The sequence below is a fragment of the Macaca thibetana genome, chromosome 6 (genome assembly GCF_024542745.1).
Source record: "Macaca thibetana thibetana isolate TM-01 chromosome 6, ASM2454274v1, whole genome shotgun sequence".
Lineage (NCBI taxonomy): Eukaryota > Metazoa > Chordata > Mammalia > Primates > Cercopithecidae > Macaca > Macaca thibetana.
In genome coordinates this window covers 66,015,267-66,042,513 of record NC_065583.1, presented here as the reverse complement: position 1 = coordinate 66,042,513, position 27,247 = coordinate 66,015,267, and the positions used below count along the sequence as shown (strand labels likewise).

The 27,247-nt window shown below is 36.7% G+C and overlaps 2 protein-coding genes across 2 annotated transcripts in view; one reads left to right on the top strand and one right to left on the bottom strand.

Annotated features, from left to right (window-relative positions):
• The window catches only part of COMMD10 (COMM domain containing 10), a 971,919-nt gene that overhangs the window by 113,722 nt on the left and 830,950 nt on the right, over positions 1-27,247 (top strand). The window lies entirely within an intron of this gene.
• Positions 465-24,388, bottom strand: FEM1C (fem-1 homolog C). Its single transcript, XM_050793066.1, has 3 exons — positions 23,985-24,388; positions 22,403-23,136; positions 465-5,253 (listed from the first exon to the last, which is right to left on the bottom strand). Exons 2-3 carry the CDS (start codon positions 22,944-22,946, stop codon positions 3,944-3,946), a joined length of 1,854 nt encoding a protein of 617 aa, XP_050649023.1. The 5' UTR covers positions 22,947-23,136; positions 23,985-24,388; the 3' UTR covers positions 465-3,943.

The following is a 27,247-nucleotide window of genomic DNA, read 5'->3' as shown; positions in this document are numbered from 1 at the left end:
GCTTAGAGTTTAGAAATTACAGCCAATTCATTTTCTGACTCAACTAGAGCTCTTTGTATTAGGTAAGTTAAACATAAAAAAAGACAAGGACTACTTAGATTTTACAACCGAAAAGTGATGGAAAACAAATGTATAAAACTTGCCTTCATAAGAATATGTTTATGATATACTTCTGATCATAGCAAACCAATTAAAAAACAAGAATTAAAGGCATCCCCTCTCTTACGCAGTTGACAACAGAAGTCTCCCCGTATCTTTAGTTTCTGTGATCTCTACTAGAAAAAAAATTTAAAATAAACTGTACATAAATCATACTTACATAGAAATATTAACAATAAATGCTATCTTTTAAGTTTTAACTGGCCACAAATTATCAATTAGGTTTTTCTGAAACAGGAGTCTACTATCATTTGCATTAAAATAATACCAATCAAGTATTAAGAGTTAATAAGAATACACTTAAATTTGGTGCAAATTTAATTTTATTAAACCTTACAATGAATGTTGTGGCATATGATTTTCCATTGTGTGACAATTTATTAGCTGGCATCCGAATACAGTACTTCTTTTGAAAAAACACACAATGGGAACTGACAAAAGGGAGGGAAACTAGTTGTTTAGTGATACAGAAGGGCAAAAAAAAAAAAAAAAATACACACACACAAGAAAAGAGAAAAAGAAAATGATGATGACCAATTAGTTTGTTTCCTTAGTATCTAACCCTAAAATGGTTAAAGTTCTAGGCAATAATGCTGCTGTTACAGTGTAAAAGAGTATGTTATTATCTCATCCAGCCTGCACAATTCTAAGAAAATTAATTACAAAAATTATCATACCTGTAAATTCAGCCTAAGGTTTCTGTTGGGCAATATGATTTTTAAAGAGCTACTTTTCCCATATAAGCTAAACAATTTTCCCAAATCATAGTAGACCGGGGTCTCTATACACATTCAGGTAGTCACTTTACAAGTGAGCTATCACTGAACTTCAAATTCATAACGGGCACCAAATTATCTTTGATTTGAGTTTATGCCTGTCAGATTTATGAATAAGAAAAATGACTTTTTAAAGTCTATAATCCACTTGTCTTTATAAAGTAGACTGGCATCTGAGTAAAATGACCATTTCTTTTACAGGAATGATCAAAACAGTGGAACATCTAAAATTCAGGAGGCCCCAAAAGGATATTTTCATAGAAATGTTAATAACTTTACACATTAACTCCAGTCAATAACACCATGCTACAGTGTACAGTTTAGTTAGACTCATATGAGTGTAATTGGTTCATTATTAAATGTACTCATCTGTGGTTCAAAAAATAACACAAATTTAAGTATTTTATTATAATCCATCTCATAATTTTGAGAATACTTTCTGACAAAGGCTTTATCAGTGTCACATTTATGAAACAATTTTCCCTAAAAGAAAATAAAATCAGGGACAATTTTGAACTATTAAACGAACTGGTTTTTCAAAACCTCCCAATGGCATTTGTGGAGATGGCAGAGAAGGGAGAAATGTATTCTAAGTGAAATAAGTCATTTCAGTTATCAAGACTGAGTTCTAAGTTATCTATTTTTAGTGGTGCAAAAATGCTATTTAAAGAAATCCTTACTTTACACAGAAGTTGCAAAATTCAAATTCAGCTGCAAAACAGTGAGATGTGCCTCACTCTAAGAGCATATAAGCCCTCCCACCCAGCCCCCAAAGAGTAGGAGGAAATACTAAATCAATTAAAAATCCAATTGTCATCTTTTATCTTCAAATTATCGAGATCAACTAATGTAATTTACTATAATGGCAAAGTTTTCCTTTATAAAAATAATAGCTTATTGATATATAATTCTTATACCACAAAGTTAGAGGCAGATGATTTCAAAATACTGACATTTGATATTTCTAGAATATTGGTTTAAATCACAAAGTATTCTTAATACGTGTGACAGTTCAAATATTTCATCAAATTTTCCCACAATAAGAGATAGTAAAACCTCTTCATCAAAAGGTTTGAGAGCATTCATTTATATGCAATTTAGCTTTTCTTAATGGTGAAATCAAATTTACAACCAAGCAAATGAGTAAGAATATCTTTTAAAAATTAAACCTCAATTATTTAACCAAAAGTCTAACGTTTTCTTATTTACTACTCTTCATTACAAGGTTTTTACTAACTAAAGATGACGACAAACCTAATGTGACTGTTTGCATTGATGACGCCTTAAATAGTGTAACATCAACCCTCAGAATAAAATGTCAACACAAAAATCCAAGTGAGTGATCCAGCTCATTAAACTCACAGGTAAACTGAGTTTTTCTCAAATCAATAAGAAGCTTTTTATTCAGAACAACTTCATTAAGACATATGCAGGGCAAATATGCCATCATAAATTTTATTCTGAATTACAATAAAGTGCTGAATGATAATTACCTGAATCTTTTTTCGTACTTTTCACTTATCTTAAGTTAAAAGAGCCCTTTCTGTGGCATTAGCAAATCTGTAAGAGAAAGAGAGAGAGAGAGAAAGAAAGAGAGAGAGAGAGAGAAAGAGAAAGAAAGGAGGGGGGGGGAGAGAGAGAGAGAGAGAGAGAGAGAGAGAGAGAGAGAGAGAGAGAGAGAGAGAGAGAAAGGAAGGAAGAAAGGAAGAGAAAAGAAAAAGCTAACTTCCAGTAAGGGAACAGGAAGCACTGCAACCTTTCATGTTTAACTAGGGTGACAAATAATTGAGACCAAAGTAATCAAAGTAATTCATGCAAGTTATCTTTAAAGGTATACGTAAGCTTGAAGAAAGAAAGAACACTGTTACTGACCTTTGATATTATGGCAGTAAATTGCGTACTAAAATACCTTAATTATCCTAGATGCCTAGATCTGGCTTGGCAAGCATCATGCCACTGACATGCTTTAGCTCTTTTTGTAACTAAAAGTGATTTGCAGTTCAATTACTGAATATTTCAATGTGACTCATTAAGCTGTGTGATAGACTTTGAAGTTAAATTTAAGCAAATTCTCTACACCTAATCACACCATCAGCACAAGCAGGACAATGCTGGAGCAGCATGAAAGGTGGGTCACTTTAAAAAGATTCTTCCTTTTACTGCATGATATATTAAGATGACAGACCTAAATTTCAACTGGGTTAATGAGTTAGAATAGATCTGTTTCCCAAATTTAGCACACAATAATTTCAGTGGATTAGAGAAAGAAACCTCAGATGTGAAGAAAATGAAGAAAAAAACAAACAAAAAAGCTTGAGCTAAAATAGCTAACCTGCAGGTCTAAAAATTGTCATGCTACAGAGTACTTTCAAAAAATTAACTTTGTAACAAACATAAGAAAACAGTGTTTTGAGTTGAAGTTGACCAACTGCTGCATAGAAAATATGCTAACATACAACAGTCAAGTTGAAGCCTGTGCATAGAGAAGATAAAGCACTTATGGTAACTGCAAATGGTAACAAGTCCTTAAAGTTTGTACAACCTAGCATGGGTCCATAAGGAGAAAACTGTAGTAGAAATGGTTAGAACAAAAAATAAAGTAGAAACGGGGGAAACTTGAGAAGAGAAGAAAGCAGCAAGGAAAAAAGACTTTCAATTGTATAAAATTCACAAACCAGTAAAGTATAAAGACACCATGGAAAAATGGTTAACTCTGCCGCAAACACCCAACAGCAAACAAAACCAGAATGAATAAGCCTTTGGCAGACAATTTTAGAAATTTGAATGTTACATTTCTCAATAATTCACAAACAATATATTATATGGTATATTTATATTAAATACTGGGAAACCAATGTTGTAAATTTGATGCTTATAATGCTTTAGCCAATGAGAGCACGATGATATCAATCAAGCTAAATGAATGCTGGTGTTATCACAACAGTGCTCATTTATGAAACAACTGTTACCAATTCGTGCTTTAACAGTGCTAAAATACAGTCAAGTTATCATCTATGAAGGGAAACAAAGGTCTCTAGCTTTTCTGGGATATGCCCTTTATAATATATTCTATGATTCACTATGACACGAGCAGCAAGACACTGCAATGTGGTATGATTTATAGGCTGGATCAAATTTTTAGCTATTTCCTTCTCATCCAGCAAGTCACTAGCAGTTTGTTTGTGCAAGTTTGTGGCATCAAAATGTGCACCTGATTTAATAAGGAGATTCATGATGTCTGGATGATTGTTAAGAGCAGCGATATGTAGGGGACTGTTGTCATCCGAGTCTCTGACGTTCACATCAGCACCACATTCTATCAGTATCGCAGTAACTTGTAGAGATGGAAATTTACAAACAGGGTACCGCCCTACACATGTAGTATTCTTGTCCACAGCCAGATGAAGAGGGCTGAAGTTATTCTTTCCCCTTGGATGCAGCTTAAGAAACCTGTATATAGTCTGCTTTTTGAAATGGTCCTGTTCTAGAGTACAAGGAACTTTCTCTAACAAGCAAATTAAGTGCAAAATAATAGAAAGGGCCTTATTTAACTGTAATGGGTCAGCTGGACACTGAGTTTGTTTGATAGCTCGCTCTATTTCAAGGACGCTTTTGCAAAGTATGCCCATAAGATCATCAAATGTAACAGTAGTACCCAGCAGGCCTTTAGCCCTATCCTGTAGCATAAAGGAGAATAGTTCTGCAAAAGATAATAAGCTGCTGGCGGTCATTGGGCTTAAAGGATCCAAATTGCTCTGCTGCATATCCAAAGCATACTTCCATAGGTTGATGCATCGTTTGAAATTTCCAGAGTCTGCATAGACAGCGCCTCTATATCTAATATAGTAAGAGGTATCAGGATGAGAAGGACCAAGAATACGTTCTCTGATTAATAGTGCCTGCATTCTCATCTCATCAGGATCAGCAATAAGACCTTCTAGCTCTTCCGCACTGTTCACCTCCTTGGCATAATCATAAGCCATTATTAGTGTCTGTGGCACTGGTTTACTAATAATATTAGTTCTATCACTGTACCTCATGTTCATTGCCTTTTTCCAGTATTTCAAAGCCCCAAGCAGATCTCTTTTTTTGTCTACAAATGTAGCTCCCAGAAGCTCTAGTGCATTAATACGTTCTGTCTTGCTGGTCTGTGCATGGTGTGTCAGAAAATCCACAATATTTGTGTGACCAGTCACACTTGCCGAGAGAAGGGGAGTCATTCCATAACCATCCTTTTCCATCTTGGCACAATACATAAGAAGCATCTTCATGATGTCCAAACTTCCAGATTCTGCACAATCATGCAATGCAGTATTACCTTAGAGAGAAAAAAAGAAATAACATACATTGAGGGACCAAAATAAAATGTAATATGTATATGCACTTTAGAACCTAAAAAGCAGGCAGCTTTAAGCTCCTAAGTAGGACATACTTGGTTTACAGACAAGAAAAAAAATTTCCCCCAATACCTAAAACTAGTGTCTGATACTAAACTTGTTGAATAAATGACATGACCAAATTAGTCATAAAAAGACATCCAAGGTCACCAGAAGAAATTCAGACTAATCCATGGTCTCTTGGTATTTTTCATTAATGGTTTAAAGTGCATATTTTATGACCTAAAAATGGATAGAATACAAATAACCAGCTATTCACCATTTTACTGACAAGTCACTTAACTTCCAAGTCAGTTTCCACATTTATAAACAAGGAATTGGTCTTTTTTTTTCTTTAGAGACCAGGTCTTGCTATGTTGCCCAGGCTGGTTTTAAACTCCTGGACTCAAGCAATGCTCCTGCCTCAGTCTCCCAAAGTGCTGGGATTGCAGGTATGAGCCACCATGCCCGGCCAGACTGGTCTTTAATATATCTAAGATTCTTCATTTTGACTCAGAAATTATTTTTTCAATATTTATTTCTGATTGCCAAGTTAATTTCAACTATCTTAGACAAAATTCTTGGTAACAAAGGACTTTCCCCAAAAAGCTCTCACAAGAAAAACAAATCCACGGAATCTAAAAAATATGTGGGTGGTTCAATATGAACATTAAAAGGAGATATCTGAAGTGTCCTTTCATTATGGATTATTTCCTATTATAATTTAACTTTTTAAACATTCTTTATAGCTGTACTAAATGTTCTAACACTGTCCTTTTCTTCCCACACACAGATTAAAACTGACAACCGGCACTGGCACATTAGTAAAAGCCTGTATGAAACATATTAAGAGATCAGAAACACCAGGTATTTCAGCTAAGTTTAATGATAAACATTTTACTAATCGTCATAATAGGAATTATCATGCTGATCTCTGCTATTTACATACAATGTTTACATAAAATTTAAACAGTCAGTCATTTTAGGCATGTCTGTAGAAAAGAGGTAGCATGGCAGGCTGAGACTGCTATCCTTAGAAAGACCTTCTTGCAAAGTTGGACTTTTGGCTGGTAGCTGGGAACCTGGCTGGTAAACAGTTCTCTCTACTGATCTAAAACTTTCCCTAAATGATAAGGGTGTCTCACGGTACCTAAACTGTTTGTATGAACAATGCAGTTTATGCTGAATGTCTGGTTTCTTTCTGGGAGTCTAAAATTTTGGGTATGAGCTAGGCAAAGGGTACCTACATGACCACCCCCCAATAAAAACCTTTAGCACTGGGTCTGTCATGGGTTTCCCTTGGTAGAAACAGACACATATGTATTTACATTACTGGGGAAGAATATGCTCTATGTGACCCCTCACGAAAGGAACAAAGCATAAAAACACCTAAAGATTTCTCTACACCTCACCTGCACCTTTACCCCTCATAATTTAGTTGCATGTCCTTATGACATTACAGTAATAAATCTTACCTATAAGTACAGTTGTATGGTGAGTTACCTCCAAATACGGGGGTAGCTTTGGGAATGCCCAACACAGCATGTGTACCAGAAAGTATTTTAAACCTGAATACTTCAAATAAATCTGCTTTGTAACTAAAGTTAGAAAAAAACAAGTTATTACATGAAAAATTGAGTCCTTCCACAAGTTTATCCTGTTTAGTCTTCTATGATATCTACAAGGACTATATAATTATTCTGACCCAAGGTTTCAATGGTCTACAATGTTTTTGATAAAATGTTTTAACAATGAGTAAGCTAACCAAGCGCTGAAAGAGCCCAGACCTTCTGACTATCGATGTTCATTTGTTTAAAATAATTTCAATTAAACATGACTACTATACCAAGTATATTTTAAACACTCTTTTGTATTGAGGACCCCTACTATTCCCCATGTTTTTCTAAGAAATAGGCAATATAAGAGAAATCTGAATATAAAGAAATGGCTTAGATGGCACTTTTCTCTATTCAGAGTAGCACAAAATCAAGAATAAAATGTAGCAAAAGCTGGCCAACCGCAGTAGCTCATGCCTGTAATCCCAGCACTTTGGGAGGCCGAGGTAGGCAGATTACGAGGTCAAGAGATCAAGACCATCCTGGCCAACATGGTGAAACCCTGTCTCTACTAAAAACATGAAAATTAGCTGGGCGTGGTGGCACGTGCCTGTAGTCCCAGCTACTTGGGAGGCTGAGGCAGGAGAACCGCTTGAACCTGGGAGGCGGAGGTTGCAGTAAGCGGAAATTGCGCCACTGCACTCCAGCCTGGTGACAAAGCGAGACTTCGCCTCTGGGAAAAAAAAAAAAAAAAGAGGTAGCAAAAGCCAATTTAATGAACTATATTTCTATATTTATTGAAAAAATACAAAATATATTTATTCTGAATACACCCACATACCAGGAGAAAAAAACTAGCTTTAAAAAAACAATAAGGAAGACTTTCACATCTAGTAATGGCAGAGACACCTGTAACGTGATCATCCTCCCACTAACAACTAAAAAAGCTGAAAAATGTATTTTTAAAAATCTGCTTGACAGGATAAGACATAACAAGGGTACAATATGCAGAAGAAGAAAAAACTAGAGAGGTCAAGTCCAGAACTTGAGGCAGCTTTCCCACAATGGCCTCCACCAACTCTGGAAGAGCTAGCTGAATAACTAACTGAGCAGAACTTCTGACAGCCTTGCAGGGATAGAGGGGAAAAATGGAGCCTACAGCCTGCTAAGAAAGGAACTTAGAAAATTCCCCACACTTTGGGTTAAAGCTCCAACTTTAACCCTAGGGAGTTAAAGTTAACTGCAAATAGACTAGCTATCACAAAAACTTAAATCTAATTTAAGATCATCTCATTATTGAATTAAAATAATCCAGGATTGCTAGTATACATAATTAAAAGCCAGAAGCAAATATAAATACTATTTAGAGGAAGATATTATCATAGTAGGGTTCAAATTATTTATATTTTTCATATGTAATGCTTGATATCCAATCAAAAATAATGAAAATAAGGAACCATAACATAAAGAACAACAGAAATAAAGAGCTGACAGAAAAGCCCACCAGGAGACCCAGATAGTGCAGTTTATCAATACAGATTTTTAAATAATAGCTATGCTTAGCATATTCAAGGAGATTTTTTAAAATTGGGAATTCAACAGAAAACTGGAAACTGAAAATTCAAGTAGACATTCTAGAACTGAAAAACTCAGTGGGTGGCTTTAAAAGTGGATTTACACACAGCTGAATAGAAAATTAGTAACTGGAAGATAAGTCAGATGAAAATATACAGAAAGAAGCAGGGAGTGGTAAAAGAACAGAAAAGATGGAGACTGTAAGAGAAAGAGGGAACAATGTCAGAAGATTGTTAACATACTCAAAACCAGAATTCAAGAGGAAGAAAATGGGTCCCAAAGCAATATTTAAGAAAAGATAAAGCCCAAGAATTTTCAGAAGCTGATGAAAGCTTAAACTGCAAATTCAGTAGGTTTTGCAAACTCCAAGAAGGATAAATAAAAAGAAAAACACATTGACATACAACGCAGCAAAACTGCTGAAAACTAAGGACAAAGAGAAAAATCTTAAAACAAGAGAATGAATGGAAATTACCTATAAAAGAGCAACAATCTTATAGCAAAGTTTTCGTCAGGAACAACAGAAGCTAGGAGACATGAAATGGTATTTAAAAGCACAAAAGAAAAGTAACTGCCAACTTAGAATTCTATACCCGTATCAAGAATAAATGTCAAATAAAGAACCCTTTCAGGAGAGAAAGAAATGAAACGGAAAAAATTAAGATATTTATTACCAGCAGATCTAAATACTATATGGTGTTCTTTAGGCAGAAGGAAGATGAGCCACATGGAAGCCTGGAGATATAGGCAAAAACATCAACAAAAAGGGTAAATTTGTGAGTGTATCTAAATAAATATTGATTTTAAAAATAATAATATATTGTAGGGCTTGAAATACATACATAGAAATGAAACATTTGACAGCAATACCATGACAGTAAGGAGAGTAATTGGTGTTACCGTGTTCTAAGATCTTTTTATTGTAAAGATATAAAATTAGAAATTTATGTTAGCCTTTGATAAGTCAAAGTAATGCTACCTAGAATAACTACTAAAATAATAGAGGGCATGCACATAACTATATTTTCTCTAACATAGAGAAAAAATTGAAATAATAATCCAAAAGGTGGCAAAAAAGACCAAGGAATACAAAACAGGCAGGGCAAATAAAAATCAGAAAAGTACCCAGGAGATGAAAATCCAAAAATATCAGTAATTACATTAAATGTAAGTAAACTAAATGTTTAATTTAAACATTTAAAAGAAAGTGTCAGACTGAGGATACAAAGAAAAGACAAAAACTTAAAAGACAAAAACTGTCAGACTGAAGATACAAAGAAAACTCAAAACACACTGCCCACAAGACACACCTTAAATATATGGGTAGAAAATGATCTTCAGAAATGAAAGGTTGGGAAAAAAAATACCCTTTGCAAAAACTAAATATTAAGAAGCTGTCTGATATTAAAATATGAAAGTAGACTTTAATGCAAAATACATAATTAGCAACAAAAGGAAATATTTTATGTTAAAAAATTCAAAATATACAGATATAATTCTAAACTTTCCACCTAATAACATAGAATTAAGTTACATAAAGTAAAAATCGACAGAACTACTAGGAAAGCAAACAAATCTGCAAACATTAGTACATCTAATCATATCTTTCTCAGCTTAGAAGACCAAAACCAGCAAGGATAAAGATTTGAACATTACAAACTTCATTTAACTGGCATAAATAAAAGAACATGGAATAACATCAATAACCATAGAAAACAATTTTGCCCCCAGGGATACAGGGAGCATGTCCAAATACTGACCATATTCTCAGCCATAAGGCAAGTCTCGACAACTGTCAAGGGACTGAAGTCATTGAGTATGTTCTAAGTCCACTTACGAATGAAGTTAGATATCCAAAACAAAAAGATAACTAGAAAAACCTGTTTGAATTATTAATACTCTTCTAAATAATTCGTTGGTCAAAGAAGCAAGCCCAATGAAAATCAGAAAATATTTTTAACTGGATGGTAATAAAAACACTAAATAACAAATTAGATAAAAAGAAAGGCTTAAAAAATAGCTAAGTTTCTATATAAAGAAGTTACAAGAAAAAAACAGTAAATTAGAGAAAGTAAAAGCAAACAGTAAAAAAAAATTAATGAAAAAAAGGGACAAGTATGCGAATATAGCATTTTTTTATATTCCTACATTTTATTTAACTGTTGCCCCCTTTTAATCTTATATTAATAACTTTGCAAGGTAGAGATGATAAACTCATTCTACATGCAAATAGAAAAGAGAATTTAGTGGGAAAATATAAACTCCTGTCTCCCAACTGCCAATTCAGTGTACTACTCATTTCTAAGGTCATATTTTAAATGCCAGTCATATTAAACCTCAGTGAATAAATTATATCTAATATAAAACCAAACCTCATAATAGAACTTCAACCAGTCACATCACTTTCCAACTCAGAAAGCTTTCACACTTCCTCTAAGGAAAAGCAGACAATCTTTGAGATGGCCTTCAAAATTCTACATCATTGATTCTCAAAAGCACTATCTATGTGGAGAGAGCAATGAGGAAGAAATCTATAGTTTCAGAAAACATTGTATAAAGTAAAGTTTAATATTGGATATTCAGGGATATGGATTTTAAAAGACTAACAAATATTTCCCTACCTTATCTCTTTAACTTCATTTCTCATTATCTCCGGAATGAATGATTCACTGTGCATTTAACTAAGGGACTGGCAAACTTTTCCAGTAAAAGGCCAGATAGCATTTTAGGTTTCCAGGCCATAAGGTCTCTGTTGTAACCACTAAACTCTGCCAAGTACCATGAAATATGCTATGGTAGTATGTTAAATTAATGGACATGTCTGTTTTCCAACAAAACTTTTACTTATGTACTCCAAAATTTGATTTTCATGTAATTTTCATGTGTCATAAAATATTTTTCATTTGATGTCTTTCTCAACCATTACAAAAAAGTAAAAACCTTTCTTAGCTCTCAGGCAGTACTGAAATGGGGTGGGCTGGATTTGAACCCTGGGTCATAGTTTGCCAAACCTGCTCTAACCCCAGAAGACACTGTCTGCATCTCCCACACACAAGGCAGAAATTCTGCTTATGCTTCACATTATTCGATCCTAAGTACTTCTCCCAGCACCAGGAACAAACAGCCCTGTTCACTTCTACCTCTATGCCTCTGTTCTTGATTTTTCTATAATGCACTTCCTTCTTTACCATTTTAACTTCTTGTACTTCAAATTTCACTAGAAATTTCAACTGCTTAAAGAGGTTTTCTTGGTTGTATCATATCGATTTTATCATTGTGAGAATACCTGGTGAATAAATATACGAGTCATCCTAATAATTATTCACATAGCTACTATTATAATACCTTATAATAGTATAATGCTACTGCTTCACAAATAAGTCCTTACCTAAACAGTCTATTCTTAAAGTACACGGATCCTGTATTATATTTCTTTTATATCCCAGAAGCAATTAGCACACTGTTAAAGGTAGATTCTAAATTTTTAATATTTGATATCATAAAAAGTAATTCAATCTTAGCTTTTGCAAACAAAATAAGTTCAAAAAGTTATATCCTAGAAGGAGATCTTTTTAATTACTCTAACAGGTTAAGTGTATAACCACTACACTGTTCTGCCCTGGAAGGCCCTAAAGGTAAGTTTTTTAATTATAGCCTAGAGCATTACTTACAGCTTAGAAAACAGAGGCAAAAGAAAAAAAAAAAGCATGATCTTAAATCAATTATAACTTTTGTGTCATTTCTCCAAATCTTTTTATATAGTATGTTTTGACAAAGTTATAATCAGTATATATATAACTGTTTCCTGCTTTTCACCTACATCTTGGGCATTCCATCATGTGTTATTACATCATCTGCATAGTTTCTGTAACTACACAGATTCTACATAATCCTTCTTAATGGTTTTATGGTGAAAGTTCAAGCAAGGGAACATGTCATACTTTACATCAACATTTCCCTGTTGATGGACATCTGCACTGCTTCAGAATTTTTACTATTAAAATTAATGCCTAAAAAACTATAAGGACAGATAACAAAGCAGTGATTGGCAAGGGCTAGGGGCTGGGAGAGGGGTTTAATGCAAAGGAGCATGAAGGACATTTTTGTTCTTACCTTTAATAAATGAGTAGTATATGTTTGTCAAAAATTACAGTACTGTACACAAAAAAGTATGAATTTTATTGCATGTAAATAAGTCAATAAACAAATGACAAAAAAAATTAATGCTTAGCTAAAATAGAATCAAAAATGTGTGATGGCTTAATACACATTTTCAATTCACTACCAACGGGATTATAACAACTGTTTAAAGTTCCACTTTATAGTATTCTTTCTACAACTGAAATTAACTTTTTAATTTATATTACCTCTATTCCTTGGTAAACAGAATATTTTCTCATATCTGTTTATAAACTTTATTTTCTTTCATGACATATCTATGTTTCAGTTTCTGAGATTAATCTGGCTTTCTATGTATAAGCACTATACAAAATGATAACCAGTTGTTTGTAAAATTGACTGTAAATATTTTGCTATGTCAGTTGTTTCAAGTATTAGATATGCTATAATTATTAAATGTAATTTTTTGTGAAAAAGTATAACAAGCCAAATTTAAAAAGTGAGTTACCAGGGTCTTGTAACTAGTACGTGCTGTTAACATGCCAAAGATCATTAAAATCATATTTTCTTTTTTGCTAGGTAACATAATTGATTTTGAAGTTCTGGTGCATAATAATACATGCCAAGTACTATAGATTCAGCTCAAGAATTTTCCCAGGATTACATAGGCCCTTTAAAAACATTCCCATAATACAGTGATCGTACTTCCCAAAGATTTTCCATCTCCACATCTTGTCTTCTTTTTGAATTCTCAGAATGAGAAAGACAATGAAAAATAAAACAACACAAAGTTCAAAAGTAAATATTACCAGGCATCTGAGATGAAATTAAGGATATGCACCAATGAAATTTAATGAATTTACCTTTGGCTAAAGAAAAAAAAAAAGAACAGAAAAAGAAAAACACATTATATTAAACAATTCTCAATGCCTAAGAAAAAGTTCATTTGGAGAAAAAAAATATTCTGGCACTGAATTCATAAAAAAAAAAAATTTTCATGATTTCTCAAAAGACATGTTTGTTAAATATAGGCATTTCTTAGAAATCAGGTTAATGGCACAACATTAAGTATTAATTCTGTTAAAGCATTTCTCTAGAAAGCTAAAATAGTATGATACAAATATATTAATTTTCAAATTCATAATTTAACACAAAAACAATGCTAAGAAAATCTGGAAGAATGAAAAGTGCCATTTTCACTGGGATGCTTCTGGGATGAATATTAAGGTCAGGAAACTATGGTAAGTGCTCATGCATTAAAGGATGGTAGTATTCCTCAAGAAGCATCTGAAGTGCCAATCTTCACTGCTGTTAATTTTAAAGACACCTGTAATCTTTTAATAGCAGGTGAGTAAGACATTAAAAATTCATGTTCAACTGTGAAGCTTAGGTGCCTAGGAATAGAATCAATATTTTTTTTCAAATTAGGTAACCCAAAAACATAGCTGTATTTTGAGAAAGAACTAGTTAGAGGTCTAAGAATTATCTGGGTCCAAACCAAATGTTTTGAGTTTGACAACGGCCAGTGATTGTTACCAACCAACCACCTAAATCATAAAAGAGCTTCAACATAACATATAAATATCTCAATTTGGATAAAATTACCAAGATTCACCAGGATGAAGTCAGTTGCTAAACCACCCTCATGGAGTAGACAGAATTTACTGCTCTTTTTAAAAAAACAAAAATGTCCTCCTAAGGACTGCAACACATTTAACAAACACAAAATATCTTTAATTTAAATTGCTTTTTCTAGCAATAACAACTTGGTAGATTCTGCTGTTTGTAAATTCCTCATGTATTTCAAGCTTTGTGTGTGTGTTTAGAATAAGTCAAATAAAGCTGTGCTTCTCAAACTTTCATGTATAAAATCACCAGAGAATCATAATAAAATGCAGATTTTGATTCAGATCATCTGGGCTGGATCCAAGTGATACCTATGCTTCTGGTCCTACAGTAGCAAGAAAATAGAGAAAGAATCTTATTTTCTTGTTTGCTAAATGGATACCTGCCACATAACTCATATATCTAATAGCAATATCAAGTCATATGAACATAAATTTTTTTTTTTTTTTTTTTGAGACGGAGTCTTGCTCTGTGCCCCAGGCTGGAGTGCAGTGGCGCGATCTCGGCTCACTGCAAGCTCCGCCCCCCGGGTTCACGCCATTCTCCTGCCTCAGCCTCCCAAGTAGCTGGGACTACAGGCGCCCACCACCACGCCTGGCTAGTTTTTTGTATTTTTTTAGTAGAGACGGGGTTTCACGGTGTTAGCCAGGATGGTCTCGATCTCCTGACCTTGTGATCCGCCCGCCTCGGCCTCCCAAAGTGCTGGGATTACAGGCTTGAGCCACCACGCCCGGCCATGAACATAAATTTAAATGGAGGGCTAAGTCACAGCCCTGTTTTACACCATACAGAAATAAAATTGTATCATTCCTCTTTATTCTAAATTTAACCATATGACAAAGCAGGAATGGGTGTGTTTTACAATTAGAATACAAAGTTTCATCCATGGAAAAGTTCCCGCATAGTAAAAGGCACAGCACCAGTAAATCCTGCAGTCTATTCCTAACAATTTTCTTGTTTAAGCAAGACATCATATAAGTGACACAAAAATTTATTTAAAAATCAGTTTGTAGAATAAAAATCCAAATTGGTCTAAACACCACCATCAAAAACATTAAAAAAAAAAAAACACAGAATGGGAGAAAATATTTGCAAATGATATTCAGGGGTGATGAAAAGCTGATAGTTGTCATGGTTGTATAACCCCTTGAACATACTAAAAAGTGACTGAATTGTATACACTTTAAGTGATTTTGTGAATTTTATCTCAATAAAGCTGTTTTAAAAATCCAATTAAAATAAAAATATTGTATTTTTGGTGAAAGTATAAGTTTTGACTGATAGAAGCCACAATTAGAAGGTCTTATAATAGATTTATTTGGAAAGACACAAAAAATCCTCATCTTTCTTTCTTCAGCCTACTATGCTTGGCACCAACCCATTCCTTCCTCAACTTTGTAGTTGGGGTGGGGCTGAGTACAGAGGTGGTCCACTTGTAAGATGAGGACAGGGTGTGTGGTTCAATTGCACAATAATGCTGATTCCAAGTATTTTATTCCCCAAATAACTAATAGGTGTGGGTTGATGGAGGGGATAAGGGATAGAAGGAAAAAAACAACTTAGGGTATCAAAGGAGCACTAGAAGAAGGATTCTCTGCTTAGAAGTTTCTCTTCCCCATGTGTAGTCCATCATGAGAGATACTCAAGAACAGAAGTTCAAAAAAAAAAAAAAGGAAATTAAAAAAAAGAAGATAAATTGTGCCAAGGCTACTATGTGCCCTTCTTTCACTAATTCTTTGTATAAGGCACTGAGCAAAGAACAAACAGAAATTTCACAATAAAGGTCCTTGAGCTTACGACAAAGTTAAATGCTAAAAAATATCTGCATCCAAAGAGGTAAGATGCATTCTTATAACCTGAGGAAGATGAGGAATTGCATTTGAAATGAGTCTTGATGTTAAGTAGAATTTTCAAGGCTAAGAGCACTGGAGCTAAGGTATGAGGACTAAAAACAACTAATTATGTGTACAAAACTCAAATGACAGAAAACTTCAACATTATAATTCCCTGTCCTCTAGTTCACAGACTCCCTATTCAATCACAGCTCTTCCCAAATGGAGGAAAAAAAAGAAGGAAGACATGTTTTGATCAGATTTGCATCCATGTGACTTTTTCATCTGGGTCTCTCCCTATCTCTTCCATTTCTATCTTCCATCACATATATTCCTGATGCCTCAACAGCATAAATCTATGTGATGCCCAGGGTTTCCTGAATTTTATTTCAAACAAACATATTTTATCAATCAATCAATGAAAATCTGATAAAAAATGAACCAGTGAAGGAATCACATTGTATCCGAAGGCCAGTAAGTGAAACATAACTTCTATCTTAAGTTCATGTTACTGCCACCAACAATATCAACAGCAGTAGTGCTCAGGATCTACTCATTCTCACCAAACTGTTCAATTCTGTGAGGATTCACAGTTCAAAATCCAATCTCCAGGGACAAAGGACCACATGGATATTTCCCTATTGAACTCAATTTGCACACCATCTACAGCTTAGTTTATCCAACTAGGATATCAATTCTTCCCAAGGACACAGAAAAGTGTGCCAGGGGATACAAGACGGAAAAGAATGAACATGGAACAACTTGCAAGAGTAACTTCATAATTTGGGATTAAAATGTTCATGAATTCAACTAATTAAAGTTATTTAAACATTATTGCTTAATCAAAATAAATATAGATATATTATGGAGTATAATTTTAAGTCCCTCCCTTCCCCCTTTTATTTTTCTCTGTAAGTAGGTGTGCTGAGGTAACCAACAGCTGAGAAGAGTTTTCAAAGTCAAGAAGGAAAAGAGAACTTAAGCTTCCAACACTCACATAGTACTAAAGTATACTAAAATAACCTAAAATGACAGCAATCATTATCTTAGTCATCTGAATACCAACAGCTTTTAGTTTACAAGGGAGATTTTCTCATTTGAGATTCTTGTGCATTTACAGTGGGGAATTAAATAAGATTTTTCTTTAGCATTTCCTTGACTAAAATACATCTATACTCTAAATGCCTATTCTATGAGACAGAAATAACATAAAGCCTTGGATTTGCTTTAAATTACTATAGAAAACAAAAGGAAAGTAGAAACTTTTTTTTTTAACTTTAGCAAATGGATAATCGTTGAAGTAAGATGATGAATACATAGTGGTTCAATGTCTTCTCTCTGTGTAAGTTAGAAAATTTCCATAATGAAAAGGCAAATCATCTGTCTGAACTAGCTCTCTCAAACCCTTTTAATGCTAGCTATCCTTGCCACATGCCTACATAGATTTCTCCCTTTTCTGAACCCCTATATTCTACCTGTGCTACTCATTTTTGTCCAACTACTGTCTTCCTTTGTTACTTCAAGTCTTCATGCATGTATTTATTTCCCTACAGAAAGGCCTATAAAACATAGTGCTTGCCATCAAGGAGCTTATAATCTTTCCTCTCTTAAATCCAACATTTCCGCTCAACAAGCTCATTTAGGGCCAGATACTCTTCCTATTGCATGGGATAAAAACACCAGGTCTTTAGCCTCAAAGACCAGGTAGTAGAATGCAGTTAGACGTCACAATGTTGTAGTAGAATGTAGTTAGATAAGTTTTCTCTAAAAACAAGCAAGCAAACAAACCATTCCAGTTAGTCCTCTCCTGAAAAACTTTCACTGGCATGAAAAATAAAATCCAACGCCTGTACCTCGATTAAATGTCCTTTAAAATCCAGCCCTGAGTGCCTTTTAGTTCAAATATGCCTACTTTCCAATTCCTAGACCCTCCAAGCATATTATTCAATGTGCCTTTCCTTATGCCATTTTCTAAACCTGCAAAACTGCCAAAACCCTTCTACCGATCTACATCCCAACAAACTTTCTGCAGATCTAAACTGCAAACTGTCTGTAGATCTAAACCCCAAAATTCAAGGCCCTGTTTAACTACTACTTTCTCCATGAAGCATTCCTAGTCAGTACACTCGCTCTAAAATCCTACAGCATGGATTACTTATACTATTCCTTCAGAAGTTAAAAATGTGACACTTCGTGTCTTGTCATCACCTCCAAAATGTCCCACAGAATGCCTTGCCTACAGAAAGTTCATGTTAATTACCTTATTACCAATTTACTTAATTATTTTGGGTATCTAAACTGACTGATGAATGAGAACAGAGTGTCTTCCGGAGCCAGTCTCCAAATCTGAGCCTACAGTTTTCTATTGGTCTGTAGTACTGAATCAAGAACTTATAGCTGCTCAATTTCTGTTAGAATTAGGGTTTAAAGTGGCACTGAAGAGGACTTCACTTTGGATCTGCAAAGTTCTAAGTCCAAACAAAAACAAAAACAAAAACAACCCCAAAACACAAACAAACAAAAGAACCAAAAGAAGCCAAAGATGACTATAACCATGAAGCGCTGAGATCACTGTGATAGCTCCGAGGACTCACCTAATCACTTCAGATTTAGTCTAGATTCTTAAATAGGAACAACTCCCGTCTCAAAACTCAATTGCTATGACTGTTAAACTGAAGAGGTATTCCTAAATATATCAAAGATTTTCTCCCCTTTTGGAATGCCATGGGAAAAGAAACCCATTGTCCCCTCAGGTTATAAGTTGCTGGGGATAAGGTATTTCCAAATATCTAATAGAAGAAAGCACTACTGTTGCACTTACCATACTGTGGTTTAAGTATCTGCTTATGAACCTGTCTCTCCAATCAAACCATGAGCTCCTCAAGAGCAGGGAATCAAGGACTGGATATCTTGTCTTATTCCTCTTTGTATATCCTAAGTCTAACAGCCTGGCACACTGAGGGACTCAACTACTGCTCTCTCAATTAGTGAATTCCACCTTAGGTTAAAACATGTTCAAAATGCCAACAGCCTGTTAAAAAGTAATGAAAAGAGGTTAAATAATATGTTCAAATATCAACGCCTGTTTAAAAGTAATGGAATGTAGAAGTCACATGCATTTTATCTTTAAGCAGACCAAGCACAATGTATTGACATTTTCTTTCCTCAGAACCATTTCCAGTGAATGACACACAAAGTGTCCTAAGGAATTATTCTATTTTAACTCTAGTTTTATTAATCTTTCCTACTTTTTGAATGGGGCTAAAAAAGTGGGGGAAAATCCTCTCTTGCCACTATATCACATCCTTCTCCAGTGTCCCTGCCTTAGTTCCAATTGGTTCCTGTTTTTGTTACCATTAACCCATAGGAAAAAATCCAAAACCAATGAGAGAATGAGTAGTGAAGCTTCAGGATCAGAGTGGAGAAGGATGCACATGTACTTTAATCTGCCCCCAACATTCATGAAGAATCACTATGTAAATTAAAAGATACCATGAAAAGGTAAAAATTCTGCACATAAAGTGACAATATCTATATGCATGTGTATGTGTAAAAAGTTGAGGTTACTAGAAAACAATTTTTGGGATGAAATTGTTTTCTCATGTTATATGTAGTTTTTTAAAAGACATACATATTAGATATTAACACTGGGGGAAAAAATGACTTAGAATTAGTTTGGTCAAAAGAGAGAACATACATACCCTCACATATAAGGCTAAAAGATGACAGTGGTGATAAAAGGAACATTCTTTTGAAAGAGCTCAAAGGTAATCAAGTTAAATACTGTTCGCAGCTTCTCAGGAGAAAATGCTGAAAAAATATGAGCTATTTATATTAGAGTTATCTCATATACTATATCTCCATAAGTATATAAAGCTTTGAAAAATATAAGGGAAGTAATACCAGTTCTCATCTCTCCAACAGCATAGGAGTTTAAAACATATCCCAATTTGATTTAAATATGAGTTTATCAATAATCTCTACATCAAGTTGATGAATAAAAAGCCCAAAACAAAGAAACAAAAAATTCAACAAACCTAAACAAGCAGCCATGATTTCAAACGTGGTTAGTTCAGCAGTAATTTGTTGTCTTAAAACAAGCATTCTTCAAAAGAATAATTGTTTGGAGAAAAAAAAAAAAAAAAAACCCATGCTGTCATTTGATCTACCAAGCCACCTCTAAAGATAATCAGGAACAAATGAAAACACTTATTAGAAAGAATGTTTACAGAAACATTTTTTATCATACTGAAAAACTGGAAGCAACATAAAACTCCATTAGTAGAAGAGTGTGCAGCTATTGAAATTAAAGAGCTATAATTGGTAATGTTAAACATTTATTAAGCTAAAAACAGGTTATAGAACAGCATATAAAACTGCATACATACATCGGTACACAAAATTCAGAAGTATCTTTGGAAGTATTATCCCTGAGTACTGGGATTTTGTGGGATTTTTACACTTCCTCTGGGAAAAAAATTCAGAAAAATCACAATGATCTTGTATCATTTTTATAAAAGATCACACTATCTACAGTAAATATGCTCAGTAACTATACAGTGCCCCGTAATTGTGTGGTTTAACCTTTCTGAAAGGCAGACACTATCACAATTGCAAATGTACATACATTTACATTTGATTTAGCAATTCTAAACACAGGTATTTATACTACAGTTTATTCTCACACAAGTGTGAAAAGAACCTAAGACACATTTTTGTTCAAGAATGTTCACAGCAGCATTGTTTATATTAGTAAAGTACTGGATGTGACCTAAATATCAACCAATAGACTAGATAAATTATGTACATTCATACAATGAAATACTGTATAGCCATGAAACAGAATGAGGTAGGTATGTGTGTTCGAGTTGAATGACATCCAAGGTTAGAAAAATAAATAAAGATAGAAAAGTATGTAATCAACCACTAGACGGAAGGCTACACAAACAAGTATGCTTGTACATAGACAAGTATGCTTGTATTTGCATAGACCAGCTCTAAAAGGACACATAAAAAACTGTAAATAGTGGTTGTCAGCGCCTTAGACATCTAGAAATCAGGAATAAAACTTTTTATTCAAATGTAAACCAACAATGTAAACCAATTTACACTGTTTGATTTTTTTAACATGTCTATATGCTACTTTTAAATTTTAATAGCTTTTAAAAATTAGGTAGTGAATTATTTTGCTGTCATATAAATAGATTGGTGTAAGGAAAGTTAAGGTTTTCATGTATCAAAATTATGCTATCAAGACAGTTGCTTTTAAGGGTTAAGAAAAATTCTGAACTACTTTTCCCTGCTTTTAGTTTATTACAATCAACAAAAATTATACAGTCATAAACCGGAGCCCTTCTTCTGGACAAAGGTGTTTACACTGTTGCTAGCCAACAAATCCACATCTGTTTAATCTAGTCCTTGTTTTTCACACTCAGTATTGAAGCAGTTTTAAAAATGTGTTTTCTGCCGGGCGCGGTGGCTCACGCCTGTAATCCCAGCACTTTGGGAGGCCGAGGCGGGTGGATCACAAGGTCAGGAGATCGAGACCATCCTGGCTAACACGGTGAAACCCCGTCTCTACTAAAAAATACAAAAAATTAGCCGGGCGTGGTGGCGGGCGCCTGTAGTCCCAGCTACTCGGGAGGCTGAGGCAGGAGAATGGCGGGAACCCGGGCGGCAGAGCTTGCAGTGAGCTGAGATCCGGCCACTGCACTCCAGCCTGGGCGACAGAGCGAGACTCCGTCTCAAACAAAAAAAAAAAAAAAAAAAATGTGTTTTCTGTCTTGCTATATTTAATGCATGTTCTTATAAAAGGATTATCTATTGACTACAAACAAATATAGAATAAAGGAACAGATTTTCTCCTTTCCACTGATATTAATCCTTCCAGGTCAGTTTGGCCTAGCCTTCTCTGTCAGAAGTGAAATGACTACCTAGAACAAACAAGACCATGACTCAATAACTACAGTAGTTTTGTACTCCAAGGTTGTTCTAAAAAACAAAAAAACAAGACAACAAAAAGCTAAGAAAAACGTATTACACTTAACCATATTCCCAAGTAGATTAAGTATAAGCCTAAAGGCTCAGAACGGCTACTACTAACATGATCTGTAACTTTGGGGAAACCCATTTCCCAAGAATTTTAAGTTACTCCAAATAAGAGAGAAAATACTGCTTAACAGAGTAACAGAAGTCTTTTATCACATTTTTTCAATGTATTACCAAACATCAGAGAAACACTCAACAAAGTCATACTGGAAGACTTACCTACTCAAAACAGGTCTGTCAATGTGGGTTTACTCAACACCAGTGCTTATAATTATGTATCAAACTTCCTGAAAATAAGTGGTAAACGCTGAGAAAAACAAAGAAGCTGAACTCACCTTTAACACTTTTTCTATTAACATCTGCCCCCTTTTCAAGTAAATACTGAGCAATCTCTTTATGTCCTTTGTAACATGAAATCATCAAGCACGTATGCCCATGTCGGTTTGACACTTCCAAATCAGCTTTGTGTTCTACGAGGTACTTCACTATTTCCAAATGGCCATCAAAACACGCAGCTCGAAGAGGAGTTGAATTGGTTAAAGTCGTGTTGTTGACAGATGCTCCATGATTTAACAAGGACTGGACCACCTTCAGATGTCCTGCTGCAGAAGCGGCCCATAAAGGGGGAGCCCCCTCAATGGTTTCGCCATCAAAATTGACGGAGCCCCCAACTTCTATGGAGGCACTGCACTGCTCTAGGAGGAATTCTACCATGTCAAGGTGCCCATACCTGGCGGCCATCAAGAGTGGCGTGGCCCCATTTGTTTTTTCAGAGATCAAGGAGGAAACCTCCTCTTTGGATTTGCTTGCCAACAATTTGGTGAGAAGCCGGAGTTTGCCATCCCGAGCTGCGTTAAATACTGCTGTCTTTAGATCCATTTATGTCCAGTTGAGAGGCTGTACTTTATTTATCTTTCGAAGTAGAGCTCCAGTTTAACTCTATCGACACAGGCAAGAGGCACAGGAACCAAAGTTCAATGTTAATTGCTGCACCCCAGAACGGATACACAAACACACACAGTATGTTCCGTCCTACTGCTTTCCAACATCTGACAACCAGGGCACCAAACTAGAGAAAGAAAAAAAAAAAGTAGCAGCATTTAATTTTCTATAGAAGAAGGCAAAACACTTCTTAATTTCCACTTCTGTAGGAAGAAAGGAATAAAACCTATACTTCAGGCACTACTCCGTACCACACCCCACCTCCCACCCCCAAAGAAAAGGTGGTAAAGAAAAATACAGAAGGGCACACCGAAACCCAAATGTTCTGGTCGCAGGCAGCCTCCTCTATGTGTGGAAAATTTAAACACTACAGGCAGCCCGTTTTTTCGCCTCCAGCTCTAACCAGCCAAGCTTTGTTCTAGTTTTGCTTTGCACACGCCCAGGGAGCGTACAACCGAAAGAGGCTGGAGACTCGGGTTCAGAAATGTTTCTCTTTCTTGCAACTGCAGGCGAGCTGGCCAAGGGCGCCAGGCTGGAAGGCCTCACTGAGGCCGGGTTTCGAGAAGGAACAAAAAGGTCGGATACACCAAACCTCGGCTAAGGCCAAAACTCTGCCCCGAAAGATTCTCTTTCCTTTAAAACTACTCACGGCTCTCAGGAAATCCGCCTGCCTTTTAGTCATTAACTTCGCCCGCCCCGTTTTGATCACCCCTCACCCCCCGCCAAGGGATGATCCGCAGGTTCCTCAAACCACAGTCGCCCCAACACAACCTTCTCCTCTCCCTATTCTAGACAACGGCAGCCCCCTCCCCAATCTCCTCCGTTGACCACAACCCCCTCCCGATGGGCCAAGCCTGTGGCCTCCAGCCCGCTGCCCGCCTTCGGCTCCCCCGGCGCCCTCCTTCCCGCCCAGGCCTTCCGCGGGCATCTCAGGCCCCGGCCCGAGCCCTGGCAGGCCGCCGCCGCCGCCACTACCTGCCCGGAGACTAGTCCTCCCCGCCGCCGCTGGTCAATCGGGCTCTGGCCGTCCCCTTCAAAGGGAAACCGTTGTCCCCGCCGCCGCCCGGGCCGCCCTGCTCCGCCTGCGGCCGCACAGCTCCTCCATGCCCCGCGCCCCACAGGAATGAATCCGGCCGCGCTGTTCGCCCCGCCCCGCCACCCGAGCTGCCTCCCGCCCTCTCAGTCAGCTCGGGCTGCAGCGGCTGCAGCTACTGCTGCGACGGATGGTGTAATGGGCTGCGAGCCGGGGGCCGGACAAGCCTGAGCAGAACTTCACATCACTGACTGTGCAGCCACGCCATTGGGCCGGGGGAGGGCGGCGGCCGCTGCCAGCAACCGCCTAGGGGCGGGGCGGGTCGTTGCGGCCGGGGCGGGGCGACGGGGCGGGGGCGGGGCCGTGAGCTGCTGGAAGGACGTGCCTGCGTGCAACGTGCCGGGGGGCGGGGCGCTGCGAGGGGGCGGATCTACGCCCATCAAAGCGGCCTGAGGCAGCTGGAGTTCTGAGATCTCGCTGGCTCCTCTCCACTCGGATTTTCGGAGTGCTCCCTTAGGGAATCTTTCGATCCCATCTCAGAGCCCCCAGAAGGGAAGTGTATTAGTCCGTTTTCACGCTGCTGGTAAAGACATACCCGAGATTGGGTAATTTATAAAGAAAAAAAGCTTTAATGGACTCAGAGTTCTGTGCGGCTGGGGAGGCCTCACAATCAAGCCAGAAGGGGAAAGGCACGTCTTACATGGCAACAGGCAAGAGAGAAAATCAGAGCCAAGCAAAAAGGGAAACCTCTTATAAGACAATCAGCTCTCATGAGACTCACTACCACCAGAGCTGGCATGGGGGAAACAGCCTTCTTGATTCAATTATCTCCCACCAGGTCCTTCCCACAACACATGGGAATCATGGGAGCTAAAATTCAAATTTGGGCGGGGACCAGTATTACCCTCACACACATGAAGGCTCTTCCACTAGTCTTCTGTCCTTACTTTGGTGGGCTGTAGAGGACTACGTGCTCCCAAACAGGGTGTTCCTGACCCATAAGTCCTGCTCTTGCAAAGGAAGCAGGGTGTTCCCCATAAGTCCTGCTCTTGCAAACGAAGTCAGGGAAAGGTCAGAAAAACAACAATATGTCTTGTGACTTGGTAACATTCCACAAACAACTGTATAAAATAAAGCAGAGCACGCCATTCGAGGTGGCCGCCATGTTTGTCTTGTCTTGTGTTGTCTTGTGTGTTCATTCCTTTGTTTAGGAAACACGCAGACCCCTACAGTGGGCCCTGGAAATTACCAAGCTCATAATTACACCTCGGAACACACACAGAGGAAACCAAAGTTTCAGAAATGAGATTAGTTTTGGAGGCTGCCAAACGTGACTCTTTTTAAAGTAGCCTCTAAAAAATATAAAGGCCACGAGAAATGGTAAACCTTAAGAGCAATGTAAAGTCAATGAGATCAAGTTCTTGAGCTCTGAATAATAAAACCGGGAAATAAAGCTAAAAAGGTTATATATATGAATGAAAAGAATTACTTCTTCATACAGTAGTTGATAAATCTCTGGAATTTGTGATGCTAAGTCCTAGGTTGCATTAAACTAGGATTAAAAAGTTTAAATGTGTTTGGGGAATAACGCCCATAATGAATCCTGATGAGAAAACAGAATTTTTGAAAATGGACCTTCAAGAGTGAAGTGGACCTTCAATCACTTTGTTTGAGGGAACTTAATTAAGCTCGCATAATTCTTTAGTACCACTAGGAGAAATAGAATATTACAGTAGGCAGTCTGACCCTCAGCATATGTAATCAATAACATTATGTTAGAAGTCATAATGAAAAACATTTATTAAAAAATCACAACTTTATTTTTGTATATTGTAGTGTTCAGAAGTTTATGTAGTTTTGCATAATTGAAATAATTTTCATACAACTATATATTTTGCTTTTCCTTTCTATACTCTAAACATTTCTTATGTTTTTACAGTCTTAATTTTTAAGTCTAGCATAGTGTTTCCCTTAGGTAGTCAATATCAGACTACACTCAACATCAGATTCCCAAAACCAAAGTTAAGGTAATTGCCACTGAGAAGAAAATATAAAAGAACAGAGTATAAAGGATAAGATCGACCATCCATAAAAATTAACCAACCAAGAGGACTGGCTGTTTTATCCCCAGCATATGTCACAGTTCTATACTCTCCCCCAGGGTACAGATACCAGTGTACAGTGTCCCAACCAAGGCCTAATCTGAGCTGACCTGTCTCTCTCATCTAATTCAATAAGATGTAAACATTCACATCAGCCATCTTCAAACTGAGCTCTGTATCCCCCATGGGATTGTTAAGGGATAGATGGACACTTAGTTTAAAGGCTACCAGTTTCTGCTGTGGCTCACTCCTGTAATCCCAGAACTTTGGGAGGCTGAGACAGGCAGATTGCTTGAACCCAAGAGTTAGAGACCAGCCTGGACAACATGGTGAAATCCCAACTCCACACACACATGCACGTGCGCGCACACACACACACACATGAAATTAGTGGGGCATGGCATGCAAGAGGCTGAGGTGGCAGGATCACCTGAGATGAGCTGGAGAGATCAAGGCTGTAGTGAGCCATGATCACACCACTGCACTGCAGCCTGGGCCACAGAAAGAAACTCTGACAATTTAAAAAAAAAAAAAAAAAAAAAAAAAAGGCTACCAGTTTCTGAATCTTCGATTTACACCTATGTTCTTTCCTAAAGTTGATCTGCTGGTAAAGGAATGTGGTCAAGGTGTCTCATTTCCCAACTCTTTCACAATAGCTGTATATTTCCCAATTTGTAAAAGGAAAGACATTTGAGAATTGTACAGGCATTGCTCTGGGTTGTAAAAGCTTCAGCAATCTTTGCCAATTCTTTATATATTTAAAACACTGGGCTATATTAGAAAGTGTATACTTTTAATGACTGGGTAACAAATTCTTTTGCAAGTCAGATGATTTCCAAATAATTGCTTTGAACTAAGTATTACCTAAAGATCACTGATATCAATTAGAAGGAGTTCAAAGAATTAAGTGACATTGATATAATGACAAAACTCCTTATAGACCCAACTACTTTTTTTTTTAGACAGGGTCTCTATCTGTTGCCCAGGCTGGAGTACAGTGGCACAATCTCAACTCGCTGTAGCCTCAACCTCCTGGGCTCAAGTGATCCTCCCATCTCAGCCTCAGCCTCCCAAGTAGCTGGGACAATAGGCATGTGCTACCA

Excerpts from the sequence above, each read along its gene's own strand:
- FEM1C (XM_050793066.1), bottom strand. The coding sequence starts at position 22,946 with ATGGATCTAAAGACAGCAGTATTTAACGCAGCTCGGGATGGCAAACTC. Across the intron at positions 5,254-22,402 it reads TAATAGAAAAAGTGTTAAAG|GTAATACTGCATTGCATGAT; the intron begins GTGAGTTCAGCT and ends TTTCTCTCTAAG.